This window comes from Zootoca vivipara, chromosome 11 (assembly GCF_963506605.1).
Source record: "Zootoca vivipara chromosome 11, rZooViv1.1, whole genome shotgun sequence".
NCBI lineage: Eukaryota > Metazoa > Chordata > Lepidosauria > Squamata > Lacertidae > Zootoca > Zootoca vivipara.
The window spans coordinates 55,592,176-55,610,903 of NC_083286.1; the positions used below are offsets into that span (position 1 = coordinate 55,592,176).

Below are 18,728 nucleotides of genomic sequence, written 5' to 3' on the forward strand. Positions count from 1 at the left end.
AACTGCCTCAGGCGGCAATATCCACCAGGGCAGGAGATCCCAATGTCTATCTTTCTTTCCTGTAGATCTTCCCTCACCCATTCTTCCCTGGTGGGGAGGCAGGGTGCCATGGAGAGCTAAGGCACCAGGAAGAAGGCCACAGTAGGGATAGTGTCCCTGATGTGCTAGCTTTCTGCATGCAGGGATATTTGTTTTGGTTTTTTGCAAAAGCAGAACTGCAACTCGCACAATCCATTGGCCGTGTTGGCTGGGGCTAAGGGGCTCAGAAGAGTCCAACAGCATGTGGAAGACACTGGCTGTTAGGATGTCCCAAACTGGTCGCGCTCATTACCTTGGCTGATGGTAGAGATGCTGCTTACCTGGGATGAGGCATGAGTCTGCGGTGCTGGGCCTCGAGGAGCTGCTGCTGGAGGAGGTATTGCTGGTGAAGGGCCTGAGGTAGGAAAGAGGGTCCCGTCACTTCCTGGAATGGCAGGGCAGGCAGAGGCGGAAGGGGCGGGTGCAGGGGGCCTCCGTGCTGGTGCGCGGTTGCCATGTGAGGCTGGACGGCGTGAGGCAGGGGGAAGTCTGTGGAAATCTGAGGCTGGGGGCCCAGGTGGAAGTTCCGGCAGGAGGTAGCATGAGGATGCTGAGACCTTTGAAAAGGAGCGCCTGGAAGGGGAAAAAAGGCAGGGGGGCGGTCAGAGGGGCTCTGCGCAAACCAAGGCTTGTTCACACGTCGTGCTGGGTCCAGGTACAAGCTATGCACAAGTGCTGGTGCGAAAGAGGGTACACTCGTGAAAGAGCAACTCACTTTGAACAGAAACGCAATGCATCTCACCATGGGGAGTGGGGCAAAGCGACTCAGTCTGCTGTACAGCTTCTGCTAAATGCTTATGTAGGGCCGTAGCATGGGGGCCCGTAGCCCCGGGCGCATGATTTGAAGGGGGGTGCGAGGTAGATGTTGTCGTCCCCGGAACCCCACCCTGATTGCCATCAGAAGCCTCTGGGCCCCGGAGCCCAGCCTGGCCTTGCCACCGCGCCCCCTGCCCCCTCACTGAATGGTTATCCGGTCAGTGTTGGGGAGTGCGCCCGCCAATGGCCGCATCAGCTAACCAGGCTCCCCCCTGCACAGGGACGCAGGCAGGCAGGTGGCACAGTGCTGCCCTGTGAACCCTCTGTGCCCCACACCCACCCAGCAGTGGCGGTGAGGGTTGGGCTGGCACAGTGGATTTTGGTCACCCTTTGTGCCAAGCCCCCGGTCCTGTCTTGTGCACACACATGCCCTAGACGCCAACAATGGATGCAATGCCGCCATGCTGATAGCCACCTTTAAGCCCCGCTCATGCTTGGCCCCCTTCAAACAAATATTGAGGGGGCTGAAGACACCTCGGCCCCCTGGAGTGGACAAACCAGCACACACACACACATGCCCGCTTTCACTTCTCAGGGTTACTTATACATAAATCAGACTCATCCCGGACATTCCTTCAAATACAGGGTTCTTTCAAGGAAAGGAAAGCAAGGCATATAACCACCTTGATTCTGCCCAACAGTTGCAGTGACCATTTTAAATATCTGAAGGGCTGTCACAAGGAAGATGGAGCACGATTGTTTGTTTTTTGCTGCTCCAGAGGGTGGGATCCCGAAACCAATGGATCCAAGTTACGAGATGAACCATTAGGAAGAACTTTCTGGTGGTAGGAGCTGTTTGGCAGTGGAATGGACTACCCTGGGAGGTGGTGGGCCAGGCTGGCCCAGGTTTGGAGGGCCCAGGTTTGGAGGGCCATCTGCCAGGGGTTCTTTCGCTGGGATTCCTGCATTGCAGAGGTTGTTCCAGGAGTCTAGTAAGCTTCGCTTTCAATCTGAGTTTTTATTAAAGACAGCAAACAAATGGCCTCACTAAAGCCCCTAAATTTATTGAGACAAAAAGATGCAGGTGTCCATAATCCCTGTTAGGCTCCTACATAAATCTCCTGTCCCCCATTTCCCCAGCTTAGTTTTAAGGAATCCATACTCAGAAAGTCTCAAGAGGCTTGACACCTCTTGGGTGGTCCTAATCTCATTCAGCCTTCAGGTAACCTTTGCATAACCTCCCATTAAGCCTAAATTAAACCAAACAGGACCTGCTGGGATCAGGAGAATATCTCCCTCCTCCTGGCCAGATGAGATATTGGGGGAAATGGGTAAATTTGTCAATCTCTCTCTCTCTCTCTCTCCCCTCCACATTTCCACTTCAGTTTATGGATAAATATATATTTAATCCTCATGAAAAAGTCATCCGCATTTTAGTGTGAATTTCTCCTGATACACACACTTACGCAATTTTACCCAATATACACATTTTTTTTCAATGCAATTTCCCGGGAAAATAATGTATTTTTCAATGTTATTTTCACTAATACAGGCATTTTTGGACCCATTACTTGAGTAGAGAACTGCGCTGCAAAATTTAGAGTAGTGCAAATTCTGAAGGATGCCCATGTTTCCAATCTCATATTGGATCGATCGGGTAGGTTCGAACCTAGTCCAAACTTTGGAGAGTACATATGATCCCAGGTTTCCATCACTTGCCCCTTTCCCTAGCTGAACTGTTGTGGTTGCTAGACAAGCAAATAGGTCTGAGTGGAAGCTGGCGAGTGGCTGCGATAATGAGTGGCTGCTTGTCGCAAAGTTTCTGGTGCCTCCCTTAAGCAAGGAAGAAACAAGGCTATGCAGGGCAACCTGCCAGGTGAAACTTTGCACATTTCCTCACATTATTACCTGCTTCCAGGTAAGCTGGACCATAAAGAAGGCTGATCACCGAAGAATTGATGCTTTTGAATTATGGTGCTGGAGGAGACTCTTGAGAGTCCCATGGACTGCAAGAAGATCAAACCTATCCATTCTTAAGGAAATCAGCCCTGAGTGCTCACTGGAAGGACAGATCGTAAAGCTGAGGCTCCAATACTTTGGCCACCTCATGAGAAGAGAAGAATCCTTGGAAAAGAGCCTGATGTTGGGAAAGATTGAGGGCACAAGGAGAAGGGGACGACAGAGGACGAGGTGGTTGGACAGTGTTCTTGAAGCTACCAACATGAGTTTGACCAAGCTGTGGGAGGCAGTGGAAGACAGGAGTGCCTGGCGTGCTCTGGTCCATGGGGTCACAAAGAGTCGGACACGACTAAACAACTAAACAACAGCAACAAATTACCTGCTTCCTTCTACTCAGCTTTCAGATGGGTACCTCTCCTACCTGAAGATTAGGAGGAGATTGAGGGGAGAGTGCAATAAAGATGGGGCACCTCTGAGCATGTGCAGTGTGCTACACTAGTACCATGTACCATGTACCATGGACACACTCCGGACACCTGGAGTCAGGGAATATAGCTTGAATTTTTATAGAAACTGAAGTTAGGTAAGGAGCTACCAAGAAATGTTATATATTCTCTTCCCTTCTCCACCCCCCGCCCTGCACTAAATTGCTGGTGATGCTAAGGCCTAGCTCTTACTTGGGTGATTAAAGTGTGTTTGGACTATACCACATCGAATTGCCGGGAACGGTGGTGGTGTTTCACCTCACTGAATGCTCCTCCATCCAAGAAAAATCCCTGCGCTGAGAAATCTAGCATGTCAGTGAGAAAGCGAGGCTAGGGCTCTTCTTCCTTTCACACTAGTTTTCTATATGCAAAGATTCGGGTTTAGTTTTACTTTTACAGAACTGCATTAACTCGTGTGAGCCCTCGTCTCCACACTTAGCCCTGCGAGGAGAACTGGACCATTCTCAAGCCAAGGTATTGCACAAAGCGAAGGGCTCTGTCTGTATCTTATTCATTCAGACCTGACGCAGGAGCAGCTCTAGCTAATGGCCACCTCATTCCATTTGGCTTCCTTCCTCCTGAGGGACAAGAACATGCAAAGTACAGGGCCAGGAGGCTGATGATCCGGTCTCCCTCTCCATTCTCCCTCCTGGTTTCGCACACTGAACATTTTGAAAATCCCTTTTCCTTGAAGCCACCTCTCTGAAGCTACCAGGGGAAGGGCAGCACTCAGGAATTGTTCAGCTGCATGCCAAAAAAAAGGGGGAGGAGAAAAGAGGAGAGAAGAGAGCCCTAATTGGGGACTGAATATCAAATGTTCTCCCACTGCTTGCCTCGTGATGCGGTTTCATGCCGGAGAGATGCTGCGTTTCTTGGAAAATCTCTTTTTGCAGGCAAAGGATGGGAATGTAGGAAGCTGCTTTATAGCAAGCCAGATCACTGGTCCATCTAGCACACAACTGTCTGATGGATTCTGCAGGGTCTCAAGGAAAGGGATCTTTTCCATCATCTGCTACCGACTATCAGTGTAGGAGAGGGAAATTTTCACCTAACACTTTTGCCCCATTGCAACACAAGCGTCTCTACCATTCATTGATGGCTGCGAATGGAAGCAAAAGCCATATGCCCATTCAGAGTGGGGGCCGGAAGCACGACCCTCACTCTGAACTGGATTTGTGACGCTGTCATAAAAAGCCCACTTTGGGCGCTCAGCCTTGACAATGGTAAGGGCAAACATGTGTGGAAGGGTGGGAGCATGTATGTCAGCCACACACCCTTGGCTCTTTTCCCTTTTGAACATGAGAAGGCTTGTAAGTGCATTCAAGGAAATGTCCTGGCAAACTCCGTTCAGACTTGCAACAAGCATCTCTCCCATTCAGCAATGGCCCTAAAGCCTAATAATCTCTTAAACCATAACCATGTACTACACACTGAATCAAGGGCCACTTTTCTCTGTGTGGGGTTTCCTTAAAAAAAAAACATCAACGAGAAGAAAATACCCAACCGGCCAAACGTTTGGGTGGATCACTCCAATGTTGTTTTGCTGCTTCAGACGTAATGACAGATGATGATTTGATCAAATGGGAAGGCAATGCAATTCAGCTATGTGCACAAGAGGGCAATTTGATTTTTCCAAACTATGGTTCAGAATGTAAAGAAATAACCATGGTTTGGAAAACTGAAAATATTACTTATTTTATTTATGACACGCTTGTTTCTTCCTCTTTCTGTTTCACCCTCACAACAACCCTGTGAGGTAGATTAGGCTGAAGGACTGTGGGTTATGTACAACTACAATCTACTAAGGGCTGATCCATTGAAATTAATGGGCCAACGTTTGCCAGAGGTGAGGATGAGCAAATTTATTGATTTTTGTTTCTCCCAGTTTCTTATTTTTTCCAGTTTTAAGTTCACTTCTCCACATTTCCACATCATTTTGCTGTTGTTTCTTAAAGTCAGCATTAAATATTTGTCAGCATATTAGTTTGAATGTCTCTTAATCTACATATTTTGTATGCAATGTTGCCTAATACACACATTTATTTATTTATTGCAAAGCAATTTTCACTAACAGAATGCATTTTAGCCCCATTTTCACCAATATATGCATTTGCAAGCCTACTCCCCCGCCCTGCTCTATGCTTTTTGCCAGACATTCCTTGGCTGGCAAACGGCATTGCAATATTCAAAGAAGCGTGAAACTCGACGAGTGCCTGTGTTTTATTGTGCATATTGTTTATCGCAAGGTGTAAATTAGGTAAGCTCACCTCCAAATCCCTTGTCATGACCCAAGGCCACCCGGTGAACTTTGTGGCTAAGTGGGGATTTGAACCCTGGCCTCCCCAGACCTCGTGCCACACTCTGACCACTACGCTACACTGCCAGGCAGGCACTGGATGTCAGGGGACGACCAGGGGCCAGCAGAGAGCCCAGCCTGGAAGTGCTGGAGCTCCATGATGTTTCCCGCGCAGAGCACCACTCTGAGAGTGGTGCTGAGCCTGAGGAGTTGGAGGGGGTAGTCAGGGATGCTGCCAGTACAGAACTGCACAGGGAGCAGCTAGCAGCACCTGAACAGAGCGCGGCAGAAGAAGAGGTGTCAGTGGTCAGAGAGCCTGGTCAGCAGTTGAGTAGCTCAAGAGGGGAAGGGGCAACCGTTCCCCCTTCTCCGCAGGAACGCAGGGGGGCCAAACGTCAGGAAGAGAGGAGGCGCCAAGGATACTTTGCTGGAGGCGGTCCCAAAAACAGGCACTTCCGAATTCTGACTCGGACTGAACGGTCATGGACATTTTAGCTCTAACTTGTACATATGTATATAATAAAAGGTAAAGGGACCCCTGACCATTAGGTCCAGTCATGACCGACTCTGGGGTTGCGTGCTCATCTCACGTTATTGGCAAAGGAAGCCGGCGTACAGCTTCCAGGTCATGTGGCCAGCATGACAAAGCCGCTTCTGGTGAACCAGAGCAGCAAATGGAAACAACGTTTACCTTCCCGCTGGAGCTTACCTATTTATCTACAGTGGTACCTCTACTTACAAATAACTCTACTTACGAATGTTTCTACTTACAAATGGAGCTCCGTCCGCCATCTTGGATGCGGTTAAGATAGGATTTTTTCTACTTACGAATTTTTAAATAGGGTTGCTTCTACTTACGAATTTTTTCTCCCAATGCATTCCTATGGGATTCGACTTACAAATTTTTTCAACTTACGAATGTGCGTTCAGAACGCATTAAATTCGTAAGTAGAGGTACCACTGTACTTGCACTTTGACGTGCTTTTAAAACGCTAGGTTGGCAGGAGCTGGAACTGAGCAATGGGAGCTCACCCCATCGCAGGGATTCGAACTGCTGACCTTCTGATCAGCAAGCCCTAGGCTCTGTGATTTAACCCATGTATATAATAAAACTCTGTAAAAACCAGCCATGGAGTTTGGAGCCTCTTACTCATGCGAAGCACCCAGGCACCCTGACACCAGTTCACCAGGCTCATCCGCAGAACCCAGACGGCTGGTGCTGTTTTCTGCTCCTCTCGCCCCGACTCAGCTCTCTGAGCTCTGCAGTTCTTACACTTTTCAAATTTTGAATATTTATGGCCTCTGAGCTAACCAAACAGCAAAGACATTTACTTTTCATTTCATGAAGAAACACTATTATGTCCAGTAGGAACCAGTCCTGGGTTATTGAATACGCTGAACACTAACAGGATCATCCGTTGCGTGTTTACTCAGATGTAAGAACCCCACTTTGTGCAAAGGAACTTACTTCTAACCATGTGTGCACAGGACAGCGGCCTTAGCTATCGAGTGACTGATCGTGGAAGTGTACCCCAAGAGCCATCTAGTCCGACCCCTTTAATGTTCCTTACTAGCTTTGCACATGCACAGAGAAACCGAAACCTGCCTCATAGGCAGAGTTAAGCCTTTGGAATTCACTGCCACAAGATGCAATAATTTTGACAGCTTGGTTTGTGGGTTGGGCTAGGCCCCGGGAAACTAGGGTTCGGTTCCCCACTCAGTCACGAAGCTCGCATGGTGAGCTCGGTCTGCTCAAAGGCTTGTTTATCCAGTATTATAGTCCTACTCAGAGTAGACCTATTCAAGTGGCTGGGCACGGCTACCTCAAACCTGTTCCTTTCCATGTGTCTGCTCTGAATAGGACTTAGTGCGATACAACCAACAGTCCCTCAACTGAACCTACCTCTCAGGGTAGTTGTCGGGCTGAAACAGAGAGCAGAGAACCACCTTTAGAGAAGATTGGAAAACATGTTCTTTATTGGAGAACATGCATTTAGACAAGATTGGGAAACAGTTATTGACTATAAGGGAAATAACTGTGTACAGCTGAAAATGCTGACAGCTTTAAGGTAAATTCAACAGTGTAAATAAGCTTTGATGGAGGCAATAATGGAGTACTGAATGATACAGGTTTTGTTTTTTGTAAAATATGCAGGGATTTATTATATGTAAAATGAACCAGGGAAAGAGAAGAAGGGAAGTCATTGATATCTTAAGGATGTCGAAATGAGTATTTTTAAATTGTAAAACAGAAAATTTAATTAAAAAATTATATACAAAAAACAACAACAGAGAGCCACCTTCACCACCTTAAGCTCTTCGGAGGAAAAGTGAAATATATGCGAGTATGTATATATGTTTAAAAAGGTAAAGGTAAAGGACCCCTGGACAGTTAAATCCAGTCAAGGGTGACTATGGGGTTGCGGCACTCATCTCGTTTTCAGGCTGAGGGAGCCAGTGTTTGTCCACAGACAGTTTTCCGGGTCATGTGGCCAGCATGACTAAACCGCTACTAGCGCACGGAGGACAGTGACGAGTGCCAGAGCGCACGGAAACACTGTTTAGCTTCCCGCTGCAGCGGTACCTATTTATCTACTTGCACTGGTGTGCTTTCGAACTGCTAGGTTGGCAGGAGCTGGGACAGAGCAACTGTGGTTTAGACCACAGTGCCACCTTTTACCTGTATGTATGTATGTATGAATGGGAATTGGACAATTAATGGAGGGCAAAGCTATCTATGGCTACTGCCCATGATGCCTATGTTCTCCCTTCGCTGTTCAAGGCACTAGCACTTCTGAATACCAGTTGCTGGAAATGGCAGGAGAGGCGAGTGCTCTCGTTTTCGGATCCTGCTTGTCGGTTTCTCTGCGAGAATAAGATATGTCCCTGTCCTCTCAAGCAGGGCTCGTATGTTCTAGGAGTGATGGATGGTTTTGGATCGCTCTCCCAGGTAGCTGGAATTTTGAAACAGTCACCGCAACCGGTCTGCACGCAAGCTGGTTCAGGGCGGGGATTTAAATCACCTGGATTTAAAACCCATCTACCCTGATTTAACCTGCCGCCATCTGCCTGCACAGCGTGAGATCTGTGCACTCAGCTATGGATCCTCCCCCTTTTAAAAAGAAACACACACCCCTCCTCCCTGCTGTTATATCAGCTTGTCGGGGATTTGAATCCAGAATCTCACCCAAAGCATGAATTACATTCCCTAGAACAGCAAGCCTCGTTTAGATTACAAGCCCCCGATGTTGCTGTAGCAACGTGAAGAAAATTACCACAACTCACCAGTGCATCACAGCAGCCCATCTTTGATACTAGCCAGCTAGAACACACACACACACACACACACACACACACACACACAAAACTGCTAGAGTATTCAACAGTCAGAGTGGTTAAGTCTCTAATGCGTGGGCGTTCTGGAGCGGATTCACAGCCCTTTCACTTCATTAACACCTGTCACCTCATACATTTGGCATTGTGCGCACTGAGTCTGGCTCGCCCGCGCTGCGGACTGCGAATGTATCACAGTCCAATTGATGCCTGGGAAACATTTAATATAGATTCATAAAGCCGTGTGTGTGTGTGTGTGTGTGTGTGTGAGCGTGTATCAGGGTGCACTTAAGCATATGCAGAGTCTTCTTCGCAAGGGTGTGTGTAAACTACCTGAGAAATTGCCCTTGGTCTTGTTGAAATGGAAATGTTGGCAGCTATGGCAGAAGCCGCCAACGATGTGGCCTGTTTCATCGGCTGTGGTGAAATGGCACAGCTTACGTAACTGATCTCGCATAATGATGCGATAAGTGACGCTGTCGCGATGTCATTACGTCTCATTCGTTTCAGTGCAAGGGGAAGACGGCGAGGGGAAACGTAAGCAACTGGATATCGTTTGCGGACTAAAAGTTATGACGGCGGCATATTACAAATGGAGCCCTTCATTGTGAGGGGTTGTGCTCAAGGACCCTCAGGGTCCCTTCCAAGTCTACAGTTCTAGGATTCTAGGATTCCCTTGGGAGCCAAAATCAGGATGTCCATTTGCGACTTGGAAGAAGATTAGGCAAAATCGTGGTTACAAGCCACAATGGCTTTGTTCTGCCTTCACTGTTAGAGGTACCAGTTGCAGAGAATCAGAAGCGGTGAGTGTGCTGTTGTGTTCAGGTTCTGCTTGTGGGTTCCCCACAGGCATCTGGTTGGACCCAGGTGGGAACAGGATGCTGTCTAGATGGGCCTATTCCCTGATCCAGCCTATTCCCTGTGTTATTTTGCTTTTGCCAAATTGCACCAGCAAATTTTGTCAGCAATTAAACACACTGCCTCCCTCTTTTGTTGTTACATCCTTACTTCCGATTCCGAGCTCTGTGTGTGTCTGAGAACAGGCTGGTTCTATTTTTATGTCTCCCTTAGATCACGGAGTCACGCCAGCAACTTCTGGCTTGCAAGGAAGACTCTTGCTGCAGATTGACTCAGTAAGTAACTGCAAGACAACTTCATTTGTCTTCCTCCTGCTATCTGCTCTGATGGGAGACGGAGACAGTCCACTGGGAACCGGCAGCCTCCGATCACTCCCGAGCTTATCGCAAAAGCTGACTGCGTACAATTGTTTTAGGCTCCAGTCCCAAGAGCTCTGCGCTTCCTCCCACGGCACCCCATTAAAAAAGGGCTCAGATAAAACTGGCATGTGCGTCGCGAGAGCTGGCCGGAGAACTTTTTCTTAAAGCAACTAATCTTGGGGATGTTGATAACTGATTGCAAGCAAGAGCAAGGGAGCGAGGGAGGGAGGTGGCAATAAAGATCCCAGGCCTGTGTTGTTCCTTCTACAATCTCCAGAGCTGTTTCACAATCAGTCCCTCTCCCCAAGTAACTGTAGGTCTGGGAGGGAAATTAGGGTCTCCTGTCAATTCTCAGCACCTTTATTCATTCATTTGTTTGTTTGTTTGTTGTTAAAATTTATACACTGCTTGGACATTTAGAAAAAGCAATTCCTCAAAGCGTGTTACAAAAATAATAAAAATTATCAGTAGAAACCAGCTAAGAACTACTATTTAAAACTTTCAAAACAAAACTAAAATAAATGCTAAAGATCAGATTGCAACACATGTCAGAGTTCTGAATGTCTAGACAAGTTTGCTGGAACAAATTTGTTTTCAGCTGGCACCAGAAAGCATACAGTGAAGGCACCTGGCTGACGTCAATAGGAAGGGAGTTCCAAAGTTTGGATGCTGCCGCAGTAAATATCACCTTCTTACAAATGCAGAACAAGTATTATATGGCGCTAGCAACAGTGACAGTACTGCCTTAACAAACTACAGTTCCCAGGATTCTTTGTGGCAAAGCCATGACCCTGGTGTAAAGGTCATATAAGAAGCCGCATTACCCTGAGTCAGGCCACTGACCCATGAAGCCCAGTATTGTCTCTTTGTAGCTCTTCGTGGTCAAGATCCAACTCAACACATGCCTGCTCACCCAGGCCTGTGGGTAACATTGATATTTTAGTTGGGTCACCTGCATTGTTTTTGCAATCGACTGTCTTGAAAGCCTGGAGAACAGCCACCAATCCTCAACAGTGCCCAGATCAAGGGAAGTAATAGCATCGCTCTATTTTGCCTTGGCCAGACCACACCTGGAATACTGTGTCCATCTCTGGGCGCCACAATTTAAGAAGGATATTGATAAATGGGAACGTGTGGAGAGGAGGGCAGCTAAGATGACCAAGTTCAAGGGTCTGGAAACCAAGACTTATATGAGGAATGGTAGAGGCTGGACAGTGTTCTCGAAGCTACGAACATGAGTTTGACCAAACTGCGGGAGGCAGTGCAAGACAGGAGTGCCTGGCGTGCTCTGGTCCATGGGGTCACGAAGAGTCGGACACGACTAAACGACTAAACAACAACAACAACAACAGAGGGAGTTGGGTATATTTAGCATGGATAAGAGGAGACTGAGAGGAGATGCCTTCAAATATCTAAAGGGCTTGTTTTCTCTTGCTCCAGAGGGCAGGACATGAAACAAAAGATTCAGGTTACAAGAAAGGAGATTCTAACACAACACCAGGAAGAACTTTCTAATGTAAGAGCAATTCAACAGTAGAATGGTCTCCCTCAGGAGGTTGTGGACTCTCCTTCCTTGGAGGTTTGTAAGCAGAGCTTGAGAGCTTGAGAGGAAGACCTTTCATTGCCTACAGACAGCCACCCAATCTTAAACAACTCCTCACCCACAATAATACCACCACCAGACTTAACATGGACACTGATACCATAGCCAGCAATAAACCCAGATGCCAACTTTGCTGCTACATACACCCGGACAACACCATCACTGGCCCCAACAACATCCAACATACCATCTCAGGACTATTTAATTGCTCATCTTCTAACATTGTGTATGCCATCAAATGCCAACGGTGCCCTTCAGCTCTCTATATTGGACAAACAGGCCAAACCCTACGCCAAAGGATAAATGGACATAAATCTGACTTCAGGAATCACAAGACAGAAAAACCAGTAGGAGAACACTTCAATCTCCCAGGACATTCTATACAAGATCTCAAAGTAGCTGTCTTATTACAGAACAATTTCAGAAACATACTGGAAAGAGAAGTTGCTGAATTGCAACTCTTTACCAAGCTTAAAACCATGGAGAGACCTGGTCTGAATAAGGACACTGGATTCTTATCGCATTATACATGATCAAGCTTTCTTTAGCACCTCAGCCCTTGCTTTTTCCTGCAAGACCAATTGCAGTTGTTAACAGTCATCCACAGGTTTACCACTCCTATCAGCCAATCACCCATTCCCACCACCCTTCTGAGTAATACCCCTCCCCACTCTCTGACTATACATAAGGGTCTGGTGACTTCTGCTTCAGTGTATCTGAAGAAGTGTGGATGCACACGAAAGCTCATACCTATGACAAACTTAGTTGGTCTCTAAGGTGCTACTGGAAGGATTTTTTTATTATTTTTTTACTGCATCAGACCAACACGGCTACCTACCTGTAACTAGTACCATTTTGTTTGTTTGTTTGTTTGTTTGTTTGTTTGTTGTGGTGTATACCATTTACACACACACACACACACACACACACACACACACACACACACACTGCCACTCAGAAACCTGGCGTTCTGAGGAAAAAATAAGATAGCAGCTGCCAGGCAATTGGAGCTGTGAGGGAATTTTGAAGTGGTATTCAATTAAGTTTCACTCAGAACAGACTGGCTGAAATTAATGAAAATGACTAAGCTAGGTCGCTCCATGGGACTTCTTGAAAAAATTCAGTTGACTACCACCCTTGGTGAATTGTCTCCCAAAAATCACCCTCTTCCCCCCCCCTCAAAAAAATGTAAATGAGAGGACATTGCTTTGCTTCCTCATTCAACCCTCCAAAACCCTCTTTGTTTAGGCCAGGCTTCCGACAATTTGGAAATTCATCCCAGTCTTTGTGAGGCCTCCCAAGATTGCTGCTTGAGATCCTTTGGCTGGGAGGGGAGCAGGAATGTGGAGGGTGCTCTGAGTGCAAAATACCTGCATAGCCTCTGAGCTACAGATCCATCATTACGCGCTGCTCGGCAAGGGTGAGGAAGTGGACTAAGTCACTCCAGCTCCAATTTGCAGCCAGAACTTCCCGTTAATAATTCTGCCAAAAAACATAGAGTCCTTTAATTAATTTCCACTTACTGCTCGCGTATTGCTGTGGCAGGGGGGATCTGCTCGGCAGCCTCTTAGACATGGTTCACTTTGAGTGTTTAGTTATCAAAATGTCATGTCTGCCCCACGGACCTGACACTCCTTCTTAGTCACTTCAAACGCGGGGAACGGCAAACTGGATTTTCTCATCCCAAAAGCTATGGACTCTCTGCAATCCAGTCCTCTGCATCGGAAGACGAGGCTGACAAATGCCAGGGAGTTTTGCCGACAGGCCGGTCTTTGAAGGGGAATTTGGCTGTGCGTTTCCTAATGTCAGCAAATCCCAGATTAGCCACTGCTAGTGGAACCTTGCAAAGGTCTGCAGGTGTGTGTATTTCCTCCTCTGTGCCTATTTCCGCTTCTACTTTCTCACAATACCATGTTCACATGAATAGATCATTAATAGAACATAGAATTTTAGAGTTGGAAGGGACCCTGAGGATCATCCAATCCATTCCTCTACAATGCAGGAATATGCAGTTTTTCCATATGGAGATTGAACCTGCAACCTTGACATTATCATCACCATGCATTGCAGGGGTTGGACTAGATGATCCTTGGGGTCCCTTCCAACTCCAATATTCTATGATTTTATGCTCTACCAACTGAGCTATCCATGCTGCGCCCCCATAGCCACCCACACATACCATTTGGAGGTCCAAAGGGATGGGCAGATCTGTCAATCTTGGTTCTCATTTTTCCAAACTCTTAAATTCGGTCCTCCGCATTTTCACAGCAATTTGCAGCCCATCCACCCCCAAGAAAATAAAACATCCTTGTGAAATTTCCTCAGTGTTTTAGTGCAAATTCTTCTTACATTTTTGTGTTCAGCTTTGACAAAATGTACACATTTATTTTCCCTAATGCAACGAATGTTTATGTGCTGCCTTCGCTCATATGTGCATTTTTATGGACACTTACCCCTTAAAATAATGCATTTTTGTACACACTGGTGGTTTGCAGAACTGCATTGCAAAATTCAGAAATGCATGGATTTCAAAGGCTGTTTTCGTCCGCGCATTGGTTCAAGAAGCGCAGCTTGCTTTCTCACTCAAATGCAAACATATTCAAATTCTCTAAGTCCCAGCAGGGCAGGTGGTACCTTCAAGTCTAAAGAAGGTCAGGCCAGGCTCCAAGTTTCCCTGCATGGCCAAAGATCAGGAATGGTGGGAGATGTGGTCCCACAACATTTGCAGAGCACTGTGTTGGCTACCCTTGGTTTGTGCTGTGAATGTCTCAGCTGAAACGACTTGCAACCAGGAAGTACAAGCATTAGGAAGTAGAACCTGATCTATTGGGTTCCTAGTTTGAGCCTCAAATCCACCTGGTCAACTATTGCCAGCCAATGGTATCCAGCCCCCTCTGACCCTCTGCCTTGCATGCAGGAAACTTCTTAAAACTCAGCAGCATCTGAATAAAAACAAACAAACAAACAAACAGGGAAGACTCATTTCAATTGCCTGAAGCCAGAGCTCTCTCTCAGCCTACAGAATTATAGCGGTTTCAGAGACCACAGCCTGTCAATACATCAATTTCTTTTAACTCAGTTTATTTGGTTTGAGGGAGGCCTATTTCCTTCTAAACTTCCCAGAACTATCAGCCCAGCCACTTTGATTTACCTGGTCCTTGGAACAGATTAAAAATTGGTCCGCTCTATCAAGGCTTTGCTTACCTTGCTATGGGGTATATGCAGATCTACTCTGCATCAATGAAAAATACAGAAAAATTGGGGCACTAATTGTGGGTGTTGCAGTCTCTCTCTCTCTTTTTCTGGCAAGAGCCGTGTTCCTCTTAGCAGTTGCGCAACAGGCAGAAATTCAACAGGTGCAGCTCCCCCCCCCCCCCGCTTTGCTACCTCTAAATCCAGCTAAGCTCCCATATCCTCGGCACAGCTTTTGCACTTCAAATGAGGGCCTTTCGATCTTTTGCAGGCGTGGAATTTTTCCACACAGGTTTGCACAGCTGCCGGAGACCTCCCCAAATCCCGATGCGCAGCGCAAGGCATGCTGATTAGCTGCGGCACATCAGCGGGGCCTCCTCTGACAGCTACCAGGGCAGCTCATACTTAACTCATGATGGATGACAGGAGCCTCGCCTTGGAAGAGGTTTAGCTCTGCCAGTGACTCCTCCATCAGTGCAGCGTCATGCATGAACAGGGCTTGGGCTGGGAGGAGGAGGAGGAGGAGGAAGGGTCAGGGAAGTAATATTCAACACATGTGGTGTGGGGGGGGGCAACAATAAACCAAGTGACTCAATTTGCAAGAGGACCGCTAGACAATCACCAGGCAAGTCAGCCCCAAAGCCCAAATATATATGTAGTTGTAATTTTATGCAGGTCTATTGTGCATCACAGCCTACAGAAGCCAAAAGGCCAAATCATCATGAAGAGGCAAATGCAAACCAAAATAGTTTTTTTCTCTCACCCTTAATTCTGCGTTGTGTTGCATTGTTGTTGTTTTCTCTCTTTCTCTCTTTCTTTCTCTCCCTCTCCCCCTTTACAGTTTTTAACCTACTGTATTTTGTATCATTGAGTTCCAAATTTCATTATACTTGTCCATGCAAAGTCTCCGTCTATAAGCAATCCTACTTGGCAGGTATTAGTCTTCAAGCCAGTGAATAAATGGAGACATATATTTCTCTTTCCAATGCAGCAGTATATGGGACTCCAAATAATGTCAAAGACTGGTGTATGCATGTGCGTGGATAGGATTCATAATAACAGGTCTACTAACCTTAACAGGTTAGACAACTGGGCCAAAGCAAACAAGAGGAATTTTAACAAGGAGAAATGTGAAGTACTACACCTGGGCAAAAAAATAAAATGAAAGGCACAAATACAGGATGGGTGACACCTGGCTTGAGAGCAGTACATGTGAAAAGGATCTTGGAGTCTTGGTAGACCACAAACTTGACATGAGTCAACAGTGTGATGCAGCAGCTAAAAAAGCCAATAGGAGTATAGCGTCTAGATCAAGGGAAGTAATAGTACCACTGTATTCTGCTCTGGTCAGACCTCACCTGGAGTACTGTGTCCAAGAAGGATACTGACAAGCTGGAACGTGTCCAGAGGAGGGCAACCAAAATGGTCAAAGGCCTGGAAACAATGCCTTATGAGGAACGGCTTAGGGAGCTGGGTATGTTTAGCTTGGAGAAGAGAATGTTAAGGGGTGATATGATAGCCATGTTCAAATATATTAAAGGATGTCATATAGAGGAGGGTAAAAGGTTGTTTTCTGCTGCTCCAGAGAAGCGGACACGGAGCAATGGATTCAAGCTACAAGAAATAAGATTCCACCTAAACATTAGGAAGAACTTCCTGACAGTAAGAGCTGTTCGGCAGTGGAATTTGCTACCAAGGAGTGTGGTGGAGTCTCCTCCTTTGGAGGTCTTTAAGCAGAGGCTTGACAGGCATATGTCAAGAATGCTTTGATGGTGTTTCCTGCTTGGCAGGGGTTGGACTGGATGGCCCTTGTGGTCTCTTTCAACTCTATGATTCTATGATTCTACCGTAGGTTATTCCCGATGGGTCTCAAACCCTCAGTAAGTTAGGGACTTGGGACTTCACCTGCATGCAAAGACAGGCTTGAGTGAATGAGCCCAAGAGTGGATCCAATGGTCAACGAGGCAGTTTCTGCACATGCTGCAGAGACAAGTGAGGGGCAGATGGGGTTCATCAACCTGGGAGGGCAGCCCAACTAGGAGAAGGAAAACTCTGGTCCTAAACCTCCACTGCATTTTGGGACATCTTCAGGAGAAGAAAAGGCTAAGGAGTAAACCCTACACAAATCTGGAGTGGAGTCCCTAAGACGGTTAGATGGCGTCTTGTACGCCTCCTTCCAGCAACTCCTGCAGCCAACCTGGTGTCAAATGAGTTCCTTTGGAGCACATCAGCGAGGCTGAGAGGGGGTCTTGTCATCTGGGCAGCCCAGGACCTCCAGACACACAGCTCAGACTTGCGCCCCAGTGAGGTCACTTCTGTCCTGCTAACGCAGTGGCCTGACTTCACCCCTGGAGGCTCACTCCATTGTCTCTTGAGACAGACAGATGCCAACCAACAAATCCTGGTGGTTTGTTTTAAATTTGGGCCTCCGTTTCCACCGCCAAAGAAGGCGGGAAAAAACAATACTGGGGAGAGGACCTGAACTGACCCTGTTTTGTGATTTTGACCCTTTCTGACAGTGGTCAGACAGAAACATGTTTTCCTTTATCCCACCGGAGGTTGTTTTATTCCATCTATTTCAGAACGTTTCATTCTGCCATTTAACATACCCAGCAGGCAGGAAGAACAGGAAACTCATCTCGCCCATGGCTGGACTGTATTTATCCTTCTGCCTGCAATCCCCTCCTGAGATCACTGTTAATGGCTACTGAATTACTCGGCTCTCTGGCCTTCTGAAGCACCCATTCAGACAGTGCTTCTTGCAAGGCAACGGTCACCAACCTGGTGCCCTCTAGGTGTTATTTGTTTCCCTGGAGGTTAGATAGTTTCTGAGCATAATTCAAAGTGCTGGTGCTGACCTTTAAAGCCCTAAACGGCCTCGGCCCAGTATACCTGAAGGAGCATCTCCACCCCCATCGTTCTGCCTAGACAATGAGGTCCAGCTCCGAGGGCCTTCTAGAGGTTCCCTCCCTGCAAGAACTGAGGTTACAGGGAACCAGGCAGAGGGCCTTCTCGGTAGTGGCACCCGCCCTGTGGAACGCCCTCCCATCAGATGTCAAAGAGATAAACAACTACCTGACATTTAGAAGACATCTAAAGGCAGCCCTGTTTAGGGAAGTTTTTAACATGTTCAGAGACATTTTTTGATGTTTGATATTTTATCATGCTTTTAATATTCTGTTGGGAGCCGCCCAGAGTGGAGGGGAAACCCAGCCAAATGGGCGGGGTATAAGTAATATGTTGTTGTTGTTGTTGTTGTTAGATGCCAATGTGTCAAGCAACTGTTTGCTCACATTTTCGAATTCATTTTCCTTACAGCAAAAAGTCTGGATTTGGGGGAAATGGTTTTGCTTAAGAGCTGCAAATCAACCTGAATTTGCTGGCATGTGATCGGATCCTACACCAAAACTGCTTTTCACACTGGGTTTGAGTTTAAATACATGCATACATACATACCAGCCCCTGCTAACGGCTCACAGACCTAAGATCTGACACATCCCCTCATTCCCTGCCCTACTTAGAAGGCGAGCGCAAGACTGCAGGAATTCCAAATTCTGCGTCATTGTTGGTTTTGCAGTGGAGGAGGAAGAATCTTTGCTTGATATTTTGCAAGGGCTTAGAGCTGCCACATGTGACCTTTCTGTTGGCATTTATGTATACTTTCAATATAGAGCAATGGAGAAATCCTACGACTCTGGTCTGAAATGTAACAACGGTTGCGGCCGAACGACTGCTGCCACCGCTACGGATTTCCTTAACTCTGAGAGCGTGAGAATGTCATTGACCCGTGACTTTTGGAACTTAGAAGT

The 18,728-nt window shown here is 46.9% G+C and overlaps 1 protein-coding gene across 1 annotated transcript in view; it reads right to left on the reverse strand.

The window, feature by feature from the left end:
- ARK2C (arkadia (RNF111) C-terminal like ring finger ubiquitin ligase 2C) overlaps nt 1-18,728 on the reverse strand; it is a 78,614-nt gene that overhangs the window by 19,306 nt on the left and 40,580 nt on the right. The window contains exon 2 of the mRNA XM_035100848.2: nt 360-651. Within this exon, the coding sequence (XP_034956739.1) occupies nt 360-651 (292 nt within the window). The remainder of the gene's footprint in view (nt 1-359; nt 652-18,728) is intronic.